This window comes from Hyperoodon ampullatus (genome assembly GCF_949752795.1).
Source record: "Hyperoodon ampullatus genome assembly, chromosome: 10".
NCBI lineage: Eukaryota > Metazoa > Chordata > Mammalia > Artiodactyla > Ziphiidae > Hyperoodon > Hyperoodon ampullatus.
Window position 1 is genome coordinate 71,123,297 of NC_136923.1, and position 18,950 is coordinate 71,142,246.

The window sequence follows — 18,950 nt, forward strand, 5'->3', positions numbered from 1 at the left end:
TTCAGAAATCAAGTTTTCTCTAGGCTGGCCCAGCTAAGCTTTGGAGGACCAGCTGCTCACCGCGCCAGCCTTACCTCTGCTTCAGAATCTGTTTGTTGTCTTCGATGGTGACGCTGTCAGCATGGTCCCTCTTGAAAATTTCAAAAGCCTCCTGGCGTCCTAATGACATTTCCTCTCTCATCCCTGTTTGGAGACACGGGGAAATGGCCTCAGTCAGAGCATCAGGATCCCATTAATTTCACTGTCACTTTAGTCAGACTGTAAAGCCAAAGAGGCCCACAGCAGAGAGGCTCCTGACCAGACAGGTGAGCCCAGGCTCTTCCAGCTGGCCGACGCCAGCCGCCGAGGAGGCCCTTTCAGTGACACCCGCCGCGCCCTGTGGGCCTGAGCCTGGGCATCCACGTGACTCGTGAGGGGTGGAGTTTGGAATGCCTGGTCAGAGGAAATGAAAACCAGAGCGCCAAGCCCTGGATGTCCAGGGACATCTGCAAAAGCACTTTCTGCCATCACTCAGGGCCACATTTCTGCCCATTTCCTGTTATGCCCCATTTTGGTTTTCTGTGAAATTTCACCCTGAATTTCCAGGCACTTAATTAAAAGAAGTATAATCCCAACTCGAAGATTTAGAATCTAGAAAATTCTGCCCTTAGTCTCCATAGAATGACTCATCCTTGTTACCTGTGTCTAGTGAGAGGCCCCAGTTCTAACTTGAGAGTTAAGTTCTCAATCACAAGATCCGCAAGCAGACTGCGGTGCAGGTTCCTGGTTCACGTCTAACTTCAACCTCCTGAGTCCCTTTAGCCACTACAGACCAAGCCTGGGCTTATCTCCTCTGTGAGCCCCCTGTCCCCCCTGTCCCAGAGGCTGGGCCCTGCTCAGGGGCCAAACTCTGAAACCAGAGTCAGAACGGCCAGGGCCCTGGGAGTGAGCAGATGGCATTCCTGCCCCGAAGCCCTCTTCCTTGCAGCCTCCCAGGGTGAGGCTCCAGGCAGGTGTGGGTCTGGGACTCCCATGGTGACAGCTGCATTCACAGCTGGATTTTGGATAAATCTATGGAGTCATTTTTTTATGCCTCTGCCCTTGGTTCCCTTTCCTGTATTTTCATCCACTTAACTCTATCTTTGAAGCCCTGGCTGAGTGCTACCACCTCCATGGAGCTTTCTGTGAGGCCCAGACTAAACAAATCCTCCCTCCACTGTGTTTCTGTGACGTGCACAGCCCAGTAGACACTGCCACTTCATGTGACAACCCTTTCTCATGAAATGCATGTCTCTTAGGAGGTAGAGATAATATTTTTTGTGAGTTCCCAGTGTCTTGCTCAATGTCTGGCATTTAGAAGGTGCTCAACATATGTCTGTTAAATGAAAGAACCAGGAGTGATGAGGAGCCTTGCTCTCGTTGCCATAGGAACACAGTCCAGGACTAGAGGGACTCGCTCTGAGACCTAGGGTTCCAGAGGTGCGTTCATGCGGGCCACATACCACATCTTTTGCCTGGAAAAGCCCCGGTGTAAGGAAGTGGACCAGCCCATCTGACACCAATTTAATGATTACTGTTGATAAAAATAGCACCATGAAGAATGTCTGAATGGTGAGGCACACAAAGACACCCCACCCTTTTCCAATCAGAAGCAAATGGGCACATCTCAGTTCTGTCTCCACATCTGCCCCACACACTCCCAAGTCGGGTGGGCCTGGGAAGGGGTTTGGGCGATGTTCAGAAAGATGGGCCCTGATAGGCGAGAGACATTAGCCAGAGAGTGCTTTGGCCCAGCGGAGCCCACCAGGAGCCAAAGGGCTCATTCCACACCTTCTCCCCACCCTAGTCCACGCCCAGCTCTGACAATGTATGCCTTTTATTGCGTCATTTTTATGATTTACCATTTTTATGATTTGTTTTAACCACAGAGGGTAGAGGAATGAGTCTCTCTGGACTAGGGCTGGGGGAGAGGGAAGCTCCACCAAGACTACACTGGAATCCGCCTGCCTGTGGGACCCCCAGATTGCTTCCCACACAGGAGGTAATGAGAGGGCTTCCACCAACCAGAGGTGGCAACGGTGGAGGTGGGGTGGAGGGTTGTTCAGAAAGCTGCAGCGAAGAAGAAGCATTCATGGCCTTTACTCTCCCAGGCTCTGCTTTCTTTTAGAGCTGACAGCCCAAGGTGACAGCTGGGTGGAGAGGCCAGGGCAAGGTTTCCCAGCACCCATGGTGCCGATATGGCAGTAGGTCCTGGAAGAACTTACAATCAGCTGAAAACCCCACGGGGCCTTCCCTAAGGTGTGGAGGGGTCCAGGCAGCGGGAGCAGAAGGGACAGGGGGTGCACAGAGGAGATAAGCCCAGGAGGGTAGTTTGGGAGCATTTTGCAGAGAATTTTGAAGGTCGTGCTAAGAAATTTGGGGCCAGTGCTATGACATATTATACACAAATCACCAACTTTCAAAGACTTAAAATTTAGTAAAGTACACATTATGGGATAGTTACACTGGAAGTATTTGATATTTTTGGTGATTTAAAAGGCACTTGGGGTCCTGCAGTGCCATGGGCTTATCGTCAGGAACATGGGATTGGCTTTCTTCCTGCTACAGTGGAGGAAGATTCTGGCATTGGTGTTCTTTGATGGTGATGACCTTAGGTGAATGGACATGAGTGTGACAGCTGTAATCTCAGCAGCTCGCATCCTAAGTGTCTGCTCAGGGAGGTCAAGGTGAGGTGGTGAGGATGCCCATAGACTGAAGGCCAAGAGGCAAAGCCAGGCCTGGAAGCCTACTGGGGCTTCACGGCTGCCATGTGGAGGATGAGGCTGGGTCCACAGGGAGGGGCACGTGGAAGGGACCCCACAGGCAGCTGCGGCTCGTGGCCCCGGCTCCACCTCCGTCCCACTCTTGTCCATCCCCGTTCTGCTGGCTCAGAGCCCATATCCAGCCCCTTTTGGACTGTGCTAATAGACCAGTTCTCACTCCAGTTTGGGGCCAGCCACCAAGCTAATCAGCAGCTTTTTATTTCCTGAAGAGATACCTCCACCTCCCTTTCCCTCTCAGGGTTTGCAAAACAGCTCTTTCTCGTCTGGCGAGCTCTCACCCCTAAGCACACCTTGTGCACTAAAAACAGCAGGAGCCGTGCAGCACGCAGTGACTGAGGGCTCACTTCGCTATGAGATTATCATCGATTTATTTATTCTCTCGATAAGTATTTATTCATCTTGTTTATTCACGTGGTAGGCACGTGACAGAGATATAAACTTGAACGAGAGGATTACAGCATGATCCTTGCCCTTAAAGAGTTCAAAATCTAGTAAGGGAGAAAGAAAAGTGAACAAATAATTACAAAGAAGCTGCTGCTTGCTGTAAGGGAGGCGTGTTGCCCAGCGCTGGGCGGCGGGGAGGGAGGGAGGGCCAGCTCTGTCAGGGCGTGTCTGAAGGGTCCTGAAGATGAAGCGGCACTTGCGAGGTGGAGAAGTGGAAGAGATCCCAGGAGGAACGGTCGGAAGAGTGTGGATTAACAGGGCAACTGGATTAATATGCGCGGTTCTGCCACCTGATAGGAATGACCTTTGGGTGACTCAGAAATGAATTTTTTGCATACCTGACGCTAAGCATGGTGCCAAGTGCTTTCTTACATATTATTCCAGTTAAACTTGTTCATGATCCCTGGTCATAATTTCATTTTACAGAGGAGGAAACTGGGGCTCACTTAAAGAAATAGTTATAAAGGGGTAAAAAATTGCCCAGCTTTCAGAGGAAGGTAGACCCACTTTTAGACCAGTTTTTCCAAGGAAAAGTATGTCTGATAGAGGAAGCAGGTGGTGGGCCTCCAAATGACCTGGTAGAAATAGATTTACCCACGAGACTGTACTCTTATTAGTGCCTATCTTGTCTAAAACTTTAAAGTCTTTTTTTACAGTATCACAGAAAAAACAGAACCATGAGTTTTGTTCACTGTTTGCATAGTTCACTTCATATGTTAATATGTTCTGTTAGTGTTTCTAGAATTTGTAAGCTCCATGAGGGCAGGGATTTTTATCAGTTTGGTTTGCTGCAGTCTTGTTAGCACCTGGATAGTACCTGGCACACAGGGGGAACTCAATCAAATATCTTTTGAATGAATAAATGAATGTATGTTTTAGATACTTGGCGTTGTTCCTTTTAGGACAGTGCACTGTGATGCGATGGTGGAAGAGAGGTATGCACCCACTGCTCTCTCTCTCTCCACCATCACGCTATGGGGTGTGTCCATCCCCTGTATGGTATGATTTTAGAAACCCAACACCATCTTCTCCCCACTACATGTTACCATTAGAGGTGAATTTCAACTCTAAGAAGCTCTTATAAAAAGGCAAATACTCTTTTTTTTTTTTTTTTTTTTTTTTTTTTTTGCAGTACGCGGGCCTCTCACTGTTGTGGCCTCTCCCATTGCGGAGCACAGGCTCCGGACACGCAGGCTCACCGGCCATGGCTCACGGGCCCAGCTGCTCTGCAGCATGTGGGATCTTCCCGGACCAGTGCACGAACCTGTGTCCCCTGAATCGGCAGGTGGACTCCCAACCACTGCGCCACCAGGGAAGCCCAAGGCAAATACTCTTGAAGGCATCTCTTTTAGGGCTAGCAAAGAAAAACTCCATGATTTCTTGACAATTAGCTAAGAGGTCCCGCAAAGATGAGACATAAGATGGTGTCTCAGGCTGGTGCCAGAATCAGGGGGATCTGAGCTTGCAAGGGAAGATGGATATACTGTGCCTTCTTCCCAACTTTGTTTAGTCTGTCAAACTCAGAGGCTCATCAGCTTTGGCCCTCAGGAGTTCTGATTTGCCATGCCCATTTCTAGTTCTCAGTTGTTTCCTTTTAGTGAATTTCAGTCATAGGTCCCAGTGTTAAATCCCAGAAAATATGGATGACTCAGAGAAGCCTGCTGGCTTGCTGAATCACAGGACTGTTTAAAACCTAAAGGAGAGTAAATAAAATATCACAGGGTAGTATAAAATTTCAAACAAAACAAAGCAAAAACCAAAACCCAAAAAAACCCAAAAGGAGAGGAGTTTCTCAATCTCAGCAACAAAACAGGACATTACAATTCTGGGTTGTGAGTTGGATGGAAAATATTTCCAAGTCCTGAAGGTACAACCTCTTCTGGATTTCGATACCTATTAAAGAGCACTTAGATAGAAACGGCAGTCAATGAGGTACCCTCAAAATTAGCCTTGGAGTTGGGTTTCTGGAAATGATAGGCACCCAAAGTTCTTAGGTACTGGTCCCTTACACATTTCTTAATGCTCTTTTTTTCTGCCATCCTGAAATTTGGTTCCTTATTTTTCTAAAGAATACAAATCAGTACTTTTGGAAGTCCTCCCTGCCCCCAACACAGGGCCCCATGGAAACCAAATGGAAAGAAAAAACAACGGAAATGGAGAGTTTATGCTGCTGCCGTTGGGCCTGCTGTCTGATTTCCTTTAGTCTAGGGCTCCTGGGCCAGAGCTCATTTTCCTGGCTGCCTCCAAACAACCTATTACTGCTTAAGCTATTGCTTAAAAATTGACAGGAATAAAATGATGGAGAGTTGTGTTATTCAAGCTGAAAAATGATTTGCTAATCAGAGCCAAAAATATATTTTCCTTGGGAAAGACACTTATTCATGCGGTGCCTCACTTCCTTCTGACTGACGAAGGAACGAGAGAAAAGAAGACCAACAGGGAATGAGGAAAAGTGAGAGATGGGGTGGATTCCAAGGGGAGAGGGGGTGTGGACCCAGCGTTTGGGACTAAAAACATGAGAAGACTCAGAGCTGGGAAGGGACATTCAGGGCTCAGGCAGGGAGAAGGCTGGATGAAGGGGATGATTACACTCTCTGTGGCTTGGTAGCAGAAGCTTTTTAAACCAAAGATAAGGGAATGGCTTTGATATAGTGTTAGGATGAATACCTACAATATGTAGACCACGGAAGTGCATACAGGAATGAGAAGCAACAGGTAGGGATAGAGTGTGTTTTTTGGGTATCTGATATAAGTTCTATATGCACTGAAATTTCTCAGTAAGTGTTGACTTAGGTGAAATATACAAAAGTATCCTCACACAAATAGCCAGAAGAGAATTCCATCCTCTAGTGTGTGGAGAAGTTAGAATGAATGGACCAATGGGAGGGAAAGGAATGAAGACTTTAGATGACAGGAAGGGATAACTTATCAAGGTGGCATGAAACATATAGGTCAGGAGGGATAGGAGGACCAAAGGAAGGGTCAGTGGTTCAGCATTCTTGGGAATGGTGCTTGGAACGAGGATGTCTGCGGGGCTAAAGAGAGGAAGTGATGGCTTCAGCCTGAAACTCAGGTGAAGGACAAGTCAGCAGCTTCTAATGGAGAGCAAAGGGTCCTTTGATGCTGGACTGAATGAACTCATGAGATCTGGAGGTGCTAAAGGATGGACCATCTCCCAGAAAGATTAGAAAGGACATCTGAGATACTGTCTTCATTGTCCTCCCCACCCCATCTGTGGGGTAGATGCTGTCATCTAGGAAGGAGGAGTTACATGAAAGTTGGAAGTTACATGAAAGAGATGGCACATATGTAGCTCCCATGTTCCCACTTTCCTTCCTCACACCCCTGGAAGACATTGCTAACCAATCACAGCATCCTTTGCTGGGGAAACTAATTATAGCACTAGAGTTGTCATAATAGCTCTTCAGGCAGCCTCTTGCAGTCAATCATCCCTGGCATAGAAGCTCTTCCTGTAATAGATGGCTCCCACATTACTACCCAATTAAATGACAGCTGCTGTTACTCTCATCATTCCTGTGCTTTAAGGGAAAAATAGCTGCCTTCTTCCATCATCTTAGGGGCTGACATGAAGGTAATTTTCCCCAGGGAGCGGCATCAATGCCCCGAATCACTGAGAGTGGCCGTCTGGGAGGAGATGCTGAGGAGCGCTCTATTCATGTCTCTCCACTGCCAGGGTGGTGGAAGTCACCACAGGAAGAATTGCCATGTGCCATGGCTCTGTTTACTTTAAGGGCCAGGAGCAGCTCATCTACAATTTGTGGAGTTGCTGGGTGGGTACAGCAGGGTATGGAATCAGAGGATGAAGGGAAGACAAAACCACTTAGGCACGGCCAAAGTGACTGCAGATGTGAAGACCAAAGAGTAGATCTTTTGGGGGTGACCAAGGACACTTGCCCAACCTGCTTCTCCCTTTTTTTTTTTAGCTGTACGCGGGCCTCTCACTGTTGTGGCCTCTCCCGTTGTGGAGCGCAGGCTCAGCGGCCATGGCTCACGGGCCCAGCTGCTCCGCGGCATGTGGGATCCTCCCAGACCGGGGCACGAACCCGTGTCCCCTGCATCGGCAGGCGGACTCTCAACCACTGCGCCACCAGGGAAGCCCTGCTTCTCCCTTTTGATTGACAACTTCTGGAAAGGGTTGGTGCCCCAAAGGCTTTGGGGTCAAAAGCCTATGTTCAAACCAGGTGATACCACCTGGGCTAAAGTCCTCAGATTAGGACTTGCCTTGGAGTTTCCTAAATTGCCGCATGAAAGATGTCAAAGGAGAACCTTTAATTAGTAGATTCTTAGGGCTGGCTCGGAGCAGGCTGAAGCATGGCAGGCTTGGCAGGGGCTCTAGGGAGTGGAGTGAAGGGAAGATCCAAAGTGGAAAGCCACTGAAGCCTTAGGAGACCCACCCAATGGTGGCACCACATCTAAATAAATCAGATGGGTTCCTGACTCCTGGTTCCAGAAATCACACATCCCACTGGCAACCTACCAGGCCCGGCAGCACAGACCATGTGGGCTGGACGGAATGAAGGGGCAGCGCACGAGGCAGGCTGTGTTTCCTTTTTGTCTTGGTACCAGGGTTGATTTACCCTCCTGATGCAGCTGTGTCCTGGATGTGGTCCTGAGCAGGTGAAGAAAGGCCCCATGTGCCAGCCCAGTGGGCGGGCTTGGAGCCCCTGAAAGAACGGCAGCTGCTTGAACATAGTTGCCCACTTCCAGCAGTAACATAAAACCTTCAGACAATGGTCCCCAAATCATCTGCTGAAAACTGTCATTTTCCTAACCCAGCATCTCTGGGGTTTTTATTTTGTGAGTGTTCTCATTCAGGACAAAGTGCCCATGTGGGTTGCTTAGAGAGACCTGTGGATAGACACAGGCATGGAGCTTGGAGAGCAGCGTGGGTCATGTTGGCATTTCTGCGTTTTGGAGTTCACTCAGGAATCTGGAGGCCAGCAGTGTTTCCATGAAATAAGACAGCATCCTGTGGCTCCTGCTGACAGGCTAACCTGGACCTATGGGGTCCTTTTCATCGATTTCAACCCACGGATGTGGCAGCCCAAAAGGGCCTTGGGGTCTCATTCCATGCCCAATATTTGGACCAACCTTGGGAATCTGGGTGGAAGGATATATGTGTTCTAGCCCTTTGTGGGTTAAAGGGCAGTAGACTAAGAGGCCCACTGAACAGAAAAGTAGCATTCCTCTTCAGCTTAGAAAGAGGCTCCAAATTCTGCGGAATCTGAAAAATACCAGATTCCCTGAGTCTGACATGTCTTGACCACTTCCAAAGGCCATGGTTAATAAGGTTCTGTTGCCTGGTCCCCACCCTGCTGCGTTTGGTTCTTGTGTCAGCCTGTGCTTTGGGGACAGTGGCTAAAGCAGAGTTCACATGTCCTATTGTCTGAAATGAGGCAAGTTTTCTATGTATGCCTAAATTAGGAATAAATTCCACTCGTCTCAAATTTATTTTGATACATTTAAAAAAGAGAATTAAAGAATTACATTCTAGCCGAGTAGCAAAATTCTCCTTCCCTGAAAGGCATGTGGATTTAGATAAAATTCTGTTTCCCTGGCTTGGAAATAAGTTTAAGTCAAAATGGAGTTTAGATATGCTAGTGTTCATTCCTTGGGGAAAAAAAGGAAGGGGAAAATTATTTTTTGTGTGTGTCTTCTATGTGACAGGCACTGTTCCATAGTTCATAAATATTAACTCAGTTAATCTTTACAATAACTCTACTGGTGGTGGTGGGGAGCTAATGCTTACTGAGAACTCTGTGCTACAGAGATTATACATGTTGTCTCATTTAATTCTCACAGTGACTCTGTCAACTAGGCAGTATTGGGCCCACTTTACAGGTAAGGTAACTGAGGTTGAAGGAGGTTAAAAGTGACCCCAACACAGCAGTTAGTAAAATGGCAAAGCCATAACTTGATCCCAGGTTTGTCTGACTCCAAAACCTTCTCTTTGCATATAGTGTTGCTAGACGGAAATCATTTGCCAAGTAGAAATGATCTCATAAGTACCAGCAAACCACTGAGGTCAGACTGATGGCGTCAGGACTCAGAGGTGGTAAAGAGAAAAAAGGCAGTTTTGGGAGGGTTGTGAGCTGGCATGTGGACTGAAAACCATGAATACATATGGCAGCTCAGAAGAGTTGGGGAGATCTTTGTGAAGGGGAAACAGGGAAGGCACCAGGTGGCTGGGAGGAGCTACTTCACCTGGGGACCTGTGGGGTGGGGTAAGGATCAGAGGTAAAGGGGGAGTTGGCTGACTTGTGAGGAAGCCTTGACTCTCTATGAGGACTTTGTTAGTTAGCCAACTATGGCTGGACCAGTTAAATAGTTCTTTTCCTCATGTATCTGGAGCTTGTGCTCAGACTGGTCTCCACGATAAAAAGAATTTATGCACTTAAGACGGTTTTGTTGGACTGAGCAGGGGGGATGCTACAGGGAAGAGAAGGGGGAGGGTTCAGGTTCTCAGAGTGTGGACTCTGCAGAGAATAATCTCCCACCCCAACAGAGCAACAGTCGTGAAAAAGAGGTGAAAAGGATCTCGGAGGCCATTATTTTCTCTTTGACCTCTCTGTATCCTAACTGCTTCTTTTCTGGAAAACATCTCATTGTTTAAATGAAACATCTGTTTGTTGCCTCAGGCAGTGAGTCAGTTGGTGAAGCAGACCATCTGTTAACAAGTACTGAGCATCTACGCTATCGACAGCCCTCTCCCATGGCTCGTTACAGATAAATAGAAGAGCCACTGCCCTTGGCCTTAGGGTAGAAAGCAGTGGGAACATGGGAAGGTCAAAGCTTACGTTACAAAGCAGGAGAGCACCCCGAGACAGGGCACTGATGGTAGCGCGGTACAGATGGTGCGGGTGGTTGCGCAGGGGCAGAGAGGCTGGTCAGACTGCAGAGGGGCTCTTGGAGGAGCATTCCTTCTGGGGCAGGTTTTAGAGGAACCGAGGAGCAGGAGCTGGAGGGAAGGAGCTCGGCCTGGTGCAGAGCCTGACTGGGAGGACCTGGGGGTTTCCCTGGGCTGTGGGGGAATTGGGGCTCGAGGGACCACTAGGTGCAGACACCACACTCCTCACTACTTCCCTGCTTGCCCAGGAATCCCCAGGCAGAGGCCGCTGGAGTTTTCCACACCTCCTCAGGCAACTCTCCTTCCCTCACATGACTGAGGAAGAATACTGGCTTTAGCGTGTAACCTCAGTGTTCCTCCTGTCCAGTGGCTGCAAAAAGGAAACAGGATTTGGAGTGAGAAGCCGTGGGATTGAGTGCTGGCCTCACTCTAACTGTATGACTTGGGTGGGGTCTGCCATTTAAATTGCTCCAAGTCTCAGCCTCCTCATCTATAAAGAGAAGCTAACAGAACTCTTGTCTCTTAATGTAACTGTGAAGGGGTAATGAGAGGAGGTGCCATGTAGTGCATAGCTCCCTTTTAAAACTACCGAATACCTTTTTTTCTTTCTTTTTCTAACATCTTTATTGGAGTATAATTGCTTTACAATGGTGTGTTTGTTTCTGCTGTATAACAAAGGGAATCAGCTATACATGTACATATATCCCCATATCCCCTCCTTCTTGGGTCTCCTTCCCGCCCTCCCTATCCCACCCCTCTAGGTGGTCACAAAGCACCAAGCTGATCTCCCTGTACTATGCTGCTGCTTCCCACTAGCTATCTATTTTACATTTGGTAGTGTATATATGTCCATGCCACTCTGTCACTTCTTCCCAGCTTCCCCTTCCCCTTCCCTGTGTCCTCAAGTCCATTCTCTATGCCTGCGTCTTTATTCCTGTCCTGCCCCTAGGTTCTTCAGAACGAATTTTTTTTAGATTCCATATATATGTTAGCATACGGTATTTGTTTTTCTGTTTCTGACTTACTTCACTCTGTATGACAGACTCTAGGTCCATCCACCTCACTACAAATAACTCAATTTCATTTCTTTTTATGGCCGAGAAATATTCCATTGTATATATGTATCACATCTTCTTTATCCATTCATCTGTCGATGGACACTTAGGTTGCTTCCATGTCCTGGCTATTGTAAATAGAGCTGCAGTGAACATTGTGGTACATGCCTCTTTTTGAACTATGGTTTTCTCAGGGTATATGCCCAGTAGTGGGATTGCTGGGTCGTATGGTAGTTGTATTTTTAGTTTTTTAAGGAACCTCCATACTGTTCTCCATAGTGGCCGTATCAATTTACATTCCCACCAACAGTACAAGAGGGTTCCCTTTTCTCCACACCCTCTCCAGCATTTACTGTTTGTAGATTTTTTGATGATGGCCATTCTGACTGGTGTGAGGTGATACCTGATTGTAGTTTTGATTTGCATTTCTCTAATGGTTAGTGATATTGAGCATCCTTTCATGGGTTTGTTGACAATCTGTATTTCTTCTTTGGAGAAATGTCTATTTAGGTCTTCTGCCCATTTTTGGATTGGGTTGTTTGTTTTTTGATATTGAGCTGCATGAGCTGCTTGTATATGCTGGAGATTAATCCTTTGTCAGTTGCTATGTTTGCAAATATTTGCTCCCGTTCTGAGCGTTGTCTTCTTTTCATCTTGTTTATGGTTTCCTTTGCTGTGCAGAAGCTTTTAAGTTTCATTAGGTCCCATTTGTTTATTTTTGTTCTTATTTCCATTTCTCTAGGAGGTGGGTCAAAAAGGATCTTACTGTGATTTCTGTCATAGAGTGTTCTGCCTATGTTTTCCTCTAAGAGTTTTATAATGTCTGGCCTTACATTTAGTTCTTTAATCCATTTTGAGTTTATTTTTGTGTATGGTGTTAGAGAGTGTTCTAATGTCATTCTTTTACATGTAGCTGTCCAGTTTTCCCAGCACTATTTACAGAAGAGGCTGTCTTTTCTCCATTGTATACTCTTGCCTCCTTTATCAAAGATAAGATGGGTTTATCTCTGGGCTTTGTATCCTGTTCCATTGATCTATCTTTCTGTTTTTGTGCCAGTACCATACTGTCTTGATTACTATAGCTCTGTAGTATAGTCTGAAGTCAGGGAGCCTGATTCCTCCAGCTCTGTTTTTCTTTCTCAGGATTGCTTTGGCTATTCGGGGCCTTTTGTGTTTCCATACAAATTGTGAAATTTTTTGTTCTAGTTCTGTGAAAAATGCCATTGATAGTTTGATAGAGATTGCCAGCAATCCTTTACAAATATGCTTTACACCTCTTTGTTTCTCCTGGTCTCTTTTTAATCCCAACCTAAGGCACCACCTTTGCTCACCTGGACTGTCTCCTAACTGCTTTGCTAAGCTTCCATCTTACTCTCCTATGACATTTTCCCCACATAACAGCCTGAATGATTCTCTAAGCACACAATCATGTCACTCCTCTGCTTTAAATTTTCTACTGGCCTCCTGTGGTCCCTTAACATGCCCCAAGCTCCTCAGCCTGGTAGGCCTCACATCATCTGGTCTCTGCCTACATGTCTCCCTCCCCACACCCCACTCACACCTCCTTTGCTCGTGCCTTCTTGGCTCACTGGTCTTCTTTCAGATCCTCATATATGTCAATACTATTCTTATCTCTGGGCCTTTACACTTGCTGTTTGTTCCTTTTGTCTGGAGTGTTCTTTCCCTGAACCTTCTGTGTGAATATCAACTCCTTATTCAGTTCTTAGCTCATATGTCAGCTCCTTTGGGTCCCCAACCCAGCCCAATTGTTTCCTACCCTGTTATTCGGTTTTATATCCTTTCTAACATTTGTCACCATCTGAAACTACAAATATGTATGTATTGTGTGGACTGAAAACTCCATATAGGCATATCTATCTTGTTCACTGCTCCTTCTCTGGTGCTGGGAAGAAAGGAAAAAAGGAAGGAAGGAAGAAGAAAAGAAGGGAAGAAGGAGGGAAGGATGGTAGGAAGGAAGTGAGGGAGAGAGGAGGGAGGGAGGGAGGAAGAGAGGGGCCACAGTCTTATCGGAAATAGGTCCCCCTAACAGCCACGAGATTTGCACCCTTATCCTGCCTTCCACTTCAAGGCCAAACTGACTCCTATGAAGACTCCCAGGTTTGAGCTCCCTCCTTTTTGTATCCACAATCAGAATATTTAAAATGACCCTTCTTTCCCAGGGACCTGCCTGGGTGAACTTCCACAGGCCCTTGCTAACCCATCCCCTGAGTAACCGCATCACCTCACTCTCCTGCTATCTCTCTCTCACTGACTGAGTTTTCACTTTTTGTGGTTGTTTTTATTTTTATTTTCTGAATATTAAACAAAGAACTAATTATTTCTAAAGGGAACCAGACTGTACTTCACATGTAAGTGGCAAGGGGCCTGTGAGAACAGCTCTCATTCCCTTCCCTGGCAAGACCTTCCATTTCTAAGACAGAGAAATGAGAATCTATGGGGCTATCTAGCATCATTTCAGAATGTGATAGGGTCATCCAAGTTAATATCTGTGTCTGGCATTCGTACATCCTCAACAGGGAGAAGTAATTTGCTATTGTGAACCATTTGTATTAAGCCATTCAGGAAAGTTTCTGAAGAATTTTTCTTTCATAGGTGCATTATCCTATAAGGATTCAGAAAGGAATATAGTTGATGCAGAAGGCAAGTCATGAAGATTTAAACCCCCATGTCTTTGCCTAATGAGGTAAGAATATGTAAAAGGTATTATTTTACTCCTCCTAATTATCACGATATAGCTTGCCCATTGCCAAAAATTTGGGAAGTAAAGAATGGTATAAAGAAGCAGGGAAAAAAAATCACTCAGAATCCCTCCACCTCTGTTTTTTCTACGCTTTGCTTTACTACGTAGTTAAGATGATAATGTATATACAATTATGTAACCTGTTTACTTATTTCACTTAAAATTATCTCATAACCCTTTATTCTAAGTCATTAAATTCTTCATGAATATTACCTTTTACGGTTATATCATTTCATCATTATAGTCCATTCCCTAATATTGGACTTATACATTATTTTATATATATGCTCTGTAAATAATGCTGCAGTGAAGATCTTGGTGTATAAATTTTACTCCACATTTAACTACTTATTTTCTGAGTTAATTAATACAACTAGTATTTACTGAGTGCCCACTCTATCCCAGTTACTGTACTTAGAGCAGATGAACAAAGGCCTACTTCCTTGGAGAGCGTACATACGCCTGAGGGTGTACAGACAAGAGGAGCAAATAAATCCATATACTGATTAGCTCTATGAAGAGAGGTGATGCAAAGTAAGGGGACAGAGGGAGATGAATGACGGGGGAGGCGATTTTCCTCAGGAGGGTTAGAGGAACGTCTCTCTGAGGAAGTGGCATTTGCACAAAGACATTTTGGATTATTTCTGTAGGCTAGATTCCTAGAGAGAGTTTCTGAATTAAAGTTCTTGCTTTCTAGGAAGCTGGTTTACTCCCTGACAGTTCTCAGCAGTGCCTGGAAGAAATCACAGTTGTAGAAATGCACCCTACTAGGGCATGATCTTGATGAGCAAGTTACCTAATTCCTCTATTCCTTAGTTTTCCTGTGTAAAATGGAACTAATCACACCTGTTTATGTACACTGTGTGTGTGTGTGTATGTGCATGTCACGGGGGCAGCAGGGCTGCGGGTGGCCACAGGGAAGGGATGTTAAGGTTCTTGCGTCCCAGGAGAACGAGGGCAGGGAGCAAATGCGTGTCTGTGAAAGGGGAGAGATCACGTTGTTGAATGTATGCAGGGCATTCCAGTTGATGAAAGCATAGCTGAAAGAGGGTTCTGGAAGTTGTGGCATGAATGCTCATTGTGTCTAGCATGTATCAGGTGGTCAGTAATGTATTTTGAAGGAAAGGAACCCAACCTCTCAAGAAGAGCCGACTGACAGAAGGAAAGGTCTTAAATGACTGGTCACATAGCAGTGCCCTCTGGCTCATGATTTGTCAGGAAGACACTACACAGACAGCCTCTTTTCATTCATGAGTCTGCAAATAGGTGGTATCCTCAGTTTTCTCAAGCATAAAATGGAGCTTGTAATGTCTACTTCATAGGCTTGTTTGGGGGATTAAGTGGGCTTGAAATATGGAAAGAACACAACGCTGTGTCTTGTTCACAGTAGTTGTAAGTGCTTGTTTCTCTCCTTCAACTTTGTATAATTAGGTGGTAAAGGATCTGGGATAGTGAGAGGTGGGACAGTGGTGTAAAGCACCCAGAGGGCTCTAAGTAAACCTCAGCCCCGAGAACTGGATAGTTTATTTGCTTATGCACCAGCGTTTGGGTTGTATCCTTTTGAGTTCTCAGATCTGCAGTAATATATAAAATCATTTTGTTGCATAAGACAATTAATATGTGCTAATGTTGACAAAAAACTCCCAGGAAGGAGTTTCAAGGTCTTGGTTGATGGCTGATGGTAAACAAAGTTATCAAAGGATGCATTGTAGCCTCAGACATAAATGCTTTCCTCATCTAAAATGATTAACCTAATTTGGAAAACAGCTCAAATCACATATTTCCTTTGGGTCTTTCCAGCAGTTTTCCCTTGGGCTCCAGTCCCTCCACCTCCACAGGTCCTGCTGTAAACTCTCTGCTGTGTCTCTCCCTCCTCCATCAGACCCTTCTCATCCAGGTGAGGCTCTTTGTAAGGTGTGCCCGCCTGGGGACCTGGCAGACCCTGATTGGGTCGTGCATATTTGTATGGGGTGGGACACACACGTGACATGCCCGCTACTATCATCCTCCCCTTTCCCAAACTCCAGGGATGTCCAGGGGGTTCCTCACTCTTGAGGCATCCAGGGGAGGCCACAGATCGGCTCTACCTGCTGCTGGCCTCGTGGCTCCTACTTGCTTTTCTCTTCCCCTGTCTTTGCTGCAACCTCTTCACGTGGTAGCAGCATGTAAGCAGCTTTTCTCAGTACTTGCAGTAATAGCCTTTGTCTCACTTCTTCCCTCACTGTTTAGTTTTCTTTTTTTAATCCTGCCTTTTCTTTAAGCCAGAAGCAGAACTGGATTGTGGAAAACAATGCCAAGGGCCTGGGGCCCTGATTTCTGCCATCTGCTACAGCAGGAAGAGGTGGGGGAAGGAAAGGGTGCTAAAAGTTAAGTAGCAGGATGAAGAAGAATCTCAATTTGGTTTGCTTAAAAGCTTCTCGCATTGGCATTCATCTGTGGTGGAAAATGTTCACTGGCAGATGCTCTAGGACCTGGTTAACTGTTTGTAGTTCACGTGGCTGGGTAGACAGACTGTCCCTACTGCCGGGGCCCAAGAAGCTGCCTTCCACTTCACTGGGTCCGCTAATGAGCTTTGGGTTGCCTTGGTCAGTAATTTGCTCTCTGGAGACAAAGAATGCTAAGAGTGAGCAGGCTGAAAGGCCCTCTGGCTGGTCTTCCTCATGTTACAAACAGCCAGTCTTTGAACTTGTAATATGAGTCATGGGGCTCCCAGTCTGGTGCAAAAGTGACTCATTTTAAGCAAATTTTCAGTGTTTTCCCTATTACCAAATGCTGTGATCAGCCATTCTGTATATATAAAAAAAGGAACCGTTTTATTAAAAGAGCAGGATGTGTGGAAGGAGAACGAGCTGCACTATGCTTTCCAGACGTATGGACCCAAGTCAAGCTCAGGCCCAGTGTGAGCCAAGCAGCAAAATAAATAGTAAAAATGGCACAGAAAGCAAACGAACAAGGAAAACTCATTTCAGAACAGATGCAAAACCAACTCTTTAAGCCAGCAGCATACGATTCCTATAGGGCTATGATTCCTGGACATTCTCCCCTGCCCTCCTTCCAACTCACTTGGACCTACTGGAATCGAGGTCAAGGAAGAAATACCTATCTTTGGGTCAATTTAACCACAATGTTGTTAAAGAATCATTGATGATAAATGCCTCTGAGTTGCCCAAAGCTAGTTACTTAAACAGATGGACTTACAGACACAGCAATCATAGTAAATAAATGTGATCTAGTGATGAGTCTGTGGTGGAAGGAGAATTCCAGGGCCTTCTGTTCTAGAGCCCTCTCCTGAGGACACCTGCTATGTTAACGGTCTTTGGCTCAGGAAACATTTGAAATGATCATTGCCCCTTAGTCAGTTGCAAGGGTAGTAACTGATCTGAAAAGACAATTTTTCTTCTCTGATGCCTTGGGTATGATGAACACTTCCCAGGACCACAATAAGAGGAAATGAGCCCAGAGTGAATTGGTGTGTGTGTTTTTTTGAAAAAATGGTTTGAAATTTCTAATTAACACCTTTACATAGGTTTCTCATTCAGCTACACCACTGTAGGAATATTCCATAAGCTACATGGGGAACTTGGCTCTGAGCTAAATTGTCTGACTTACAAATAATACAACTTTTCCAAATTATTTTCAATTTAAAACTGCCTCTCTTGGGACTTCCCTGGTGGTCCAGTGGTAAAGAATCTGCCTTACAATGCAGGGGATGTGGGTTCAATCTCTGGTTGGGAACTAAGATCCCACATGCTGCAGGGCAACTAAGCCCGCATGCCACAACTACTGAGCTCGCCCGCCTCAACTAGAGAGCCTGTGTGCCGCACACTACAGAGCCCACGTGCTCTGGAGCCTGCGCGCCACAACTAGAGTGAGAAAATTCACACGCCACAACTAGAGAGAAGCCCGCATGCTGCAATGAAGAGCCCATGCGCCATCATGAAAGATCCCGCATGCCATAACTAAGATCCCACGTGCCGCAACTAAGACCCGACACAGCCAAAAATAAATAAATAACAAATCTTTAAAAAAAATCTTAAAAAAACTGTCTCTCTTGTTTTTTGAAAACTTTATTTCTCACCCCTTGCATAGAAACCATATACCAAAAGACTATTTTTGTATGTTCTCAAACCCCCAAAAGAAAATCCATTAATCAGTCACTCAATGTTTTTGGAATATCACCTTCTAAGCATTCTGCTAATCATAGCAATTGATAAAGAATCAGCAAGAGCCATAAAAAGTAAAGGTGGAAGATAACAGTCAGCAGTCGTCTCCTAATTGGCAATTCCAGTACCTATTTTCAATTCTCATACCTCTTGACCTCTCTGCAGTATTTAAATATTCCTTAATTATTAAAATTTTCTTCTCTGCCATTTTGGCCTAGTTCCCTCCTTATTCTCCTGCCATGTCTCTGACTGTTCATTGTGAGCCTCCTTTACTGGCTGCTACACTGCCTGCCCACCTAAGGAGGAAGTCAGTGGGGATGGAAAGGAAGTGTTGAATTCTGCGGACATTTCTGATGGAACACGATGACATATACTATGTGAGTCTATGTTAGAACACTTGAGTTTCAAATAATGGAAAGCTTAAGATTGAAGATGGCTTTAAAAAATGGATAGCATTTGGTAATGGTAGCATGGTAACTGAAAAATGCAAAGGCAATACTGGTTTCGGGCACTCTTTGACACAAAGACTCAAAAAGCAAAAGAAAGAAAAGGTTGATCTGAGGAAGTCACTAAAAACGTAGCACAGACATCTAAAGAGACAGAAAATATGAAAGAGAGACAGCGATGTGAAAGACAGGGTAATAAGACCTAACCCATGTCTAATAGGAGTTTCCAAAGAAGAAAACAGAATTGGGGAGAGTCAATATTAAAAGAGATAATGGCTTTGCATTTTCCAGAAATAATAAATATGTGGATCCTGGTATTCAGGAAGCACAATAAATCCTGGGCAGGAAAAATAAAAACAAAACTCATTCCCTAAACATAATATTGATACCAAGAGCACCAAAGACAAGAATC

At 45.5% G+C, this 18,950-nt stretch overlaps 1 protein-coding gene across 1 annotated transcript in view; it reads right to left on the minus strand.

Moving 5' to 3' along the window:
- KIF6 (kinesin family member 6) overlaps positions 1-18,950 on the minus strand; it is a gene marked incomplete at its 3' end in the record, with an annotated part of 412,258 nt that overhangs the window by 79,936 nt on the left and 313,372 nt on the right. The window contains exon 15 of the mRNA XM_079712640.1: positions 75-183. Within this exon, the coding sequence (XP_079568766.1) occupies positions 75-183 (109 nt within the window). The remainder of the gene's footprint in view (positions 1-74; positions 184-18,950) is intronic.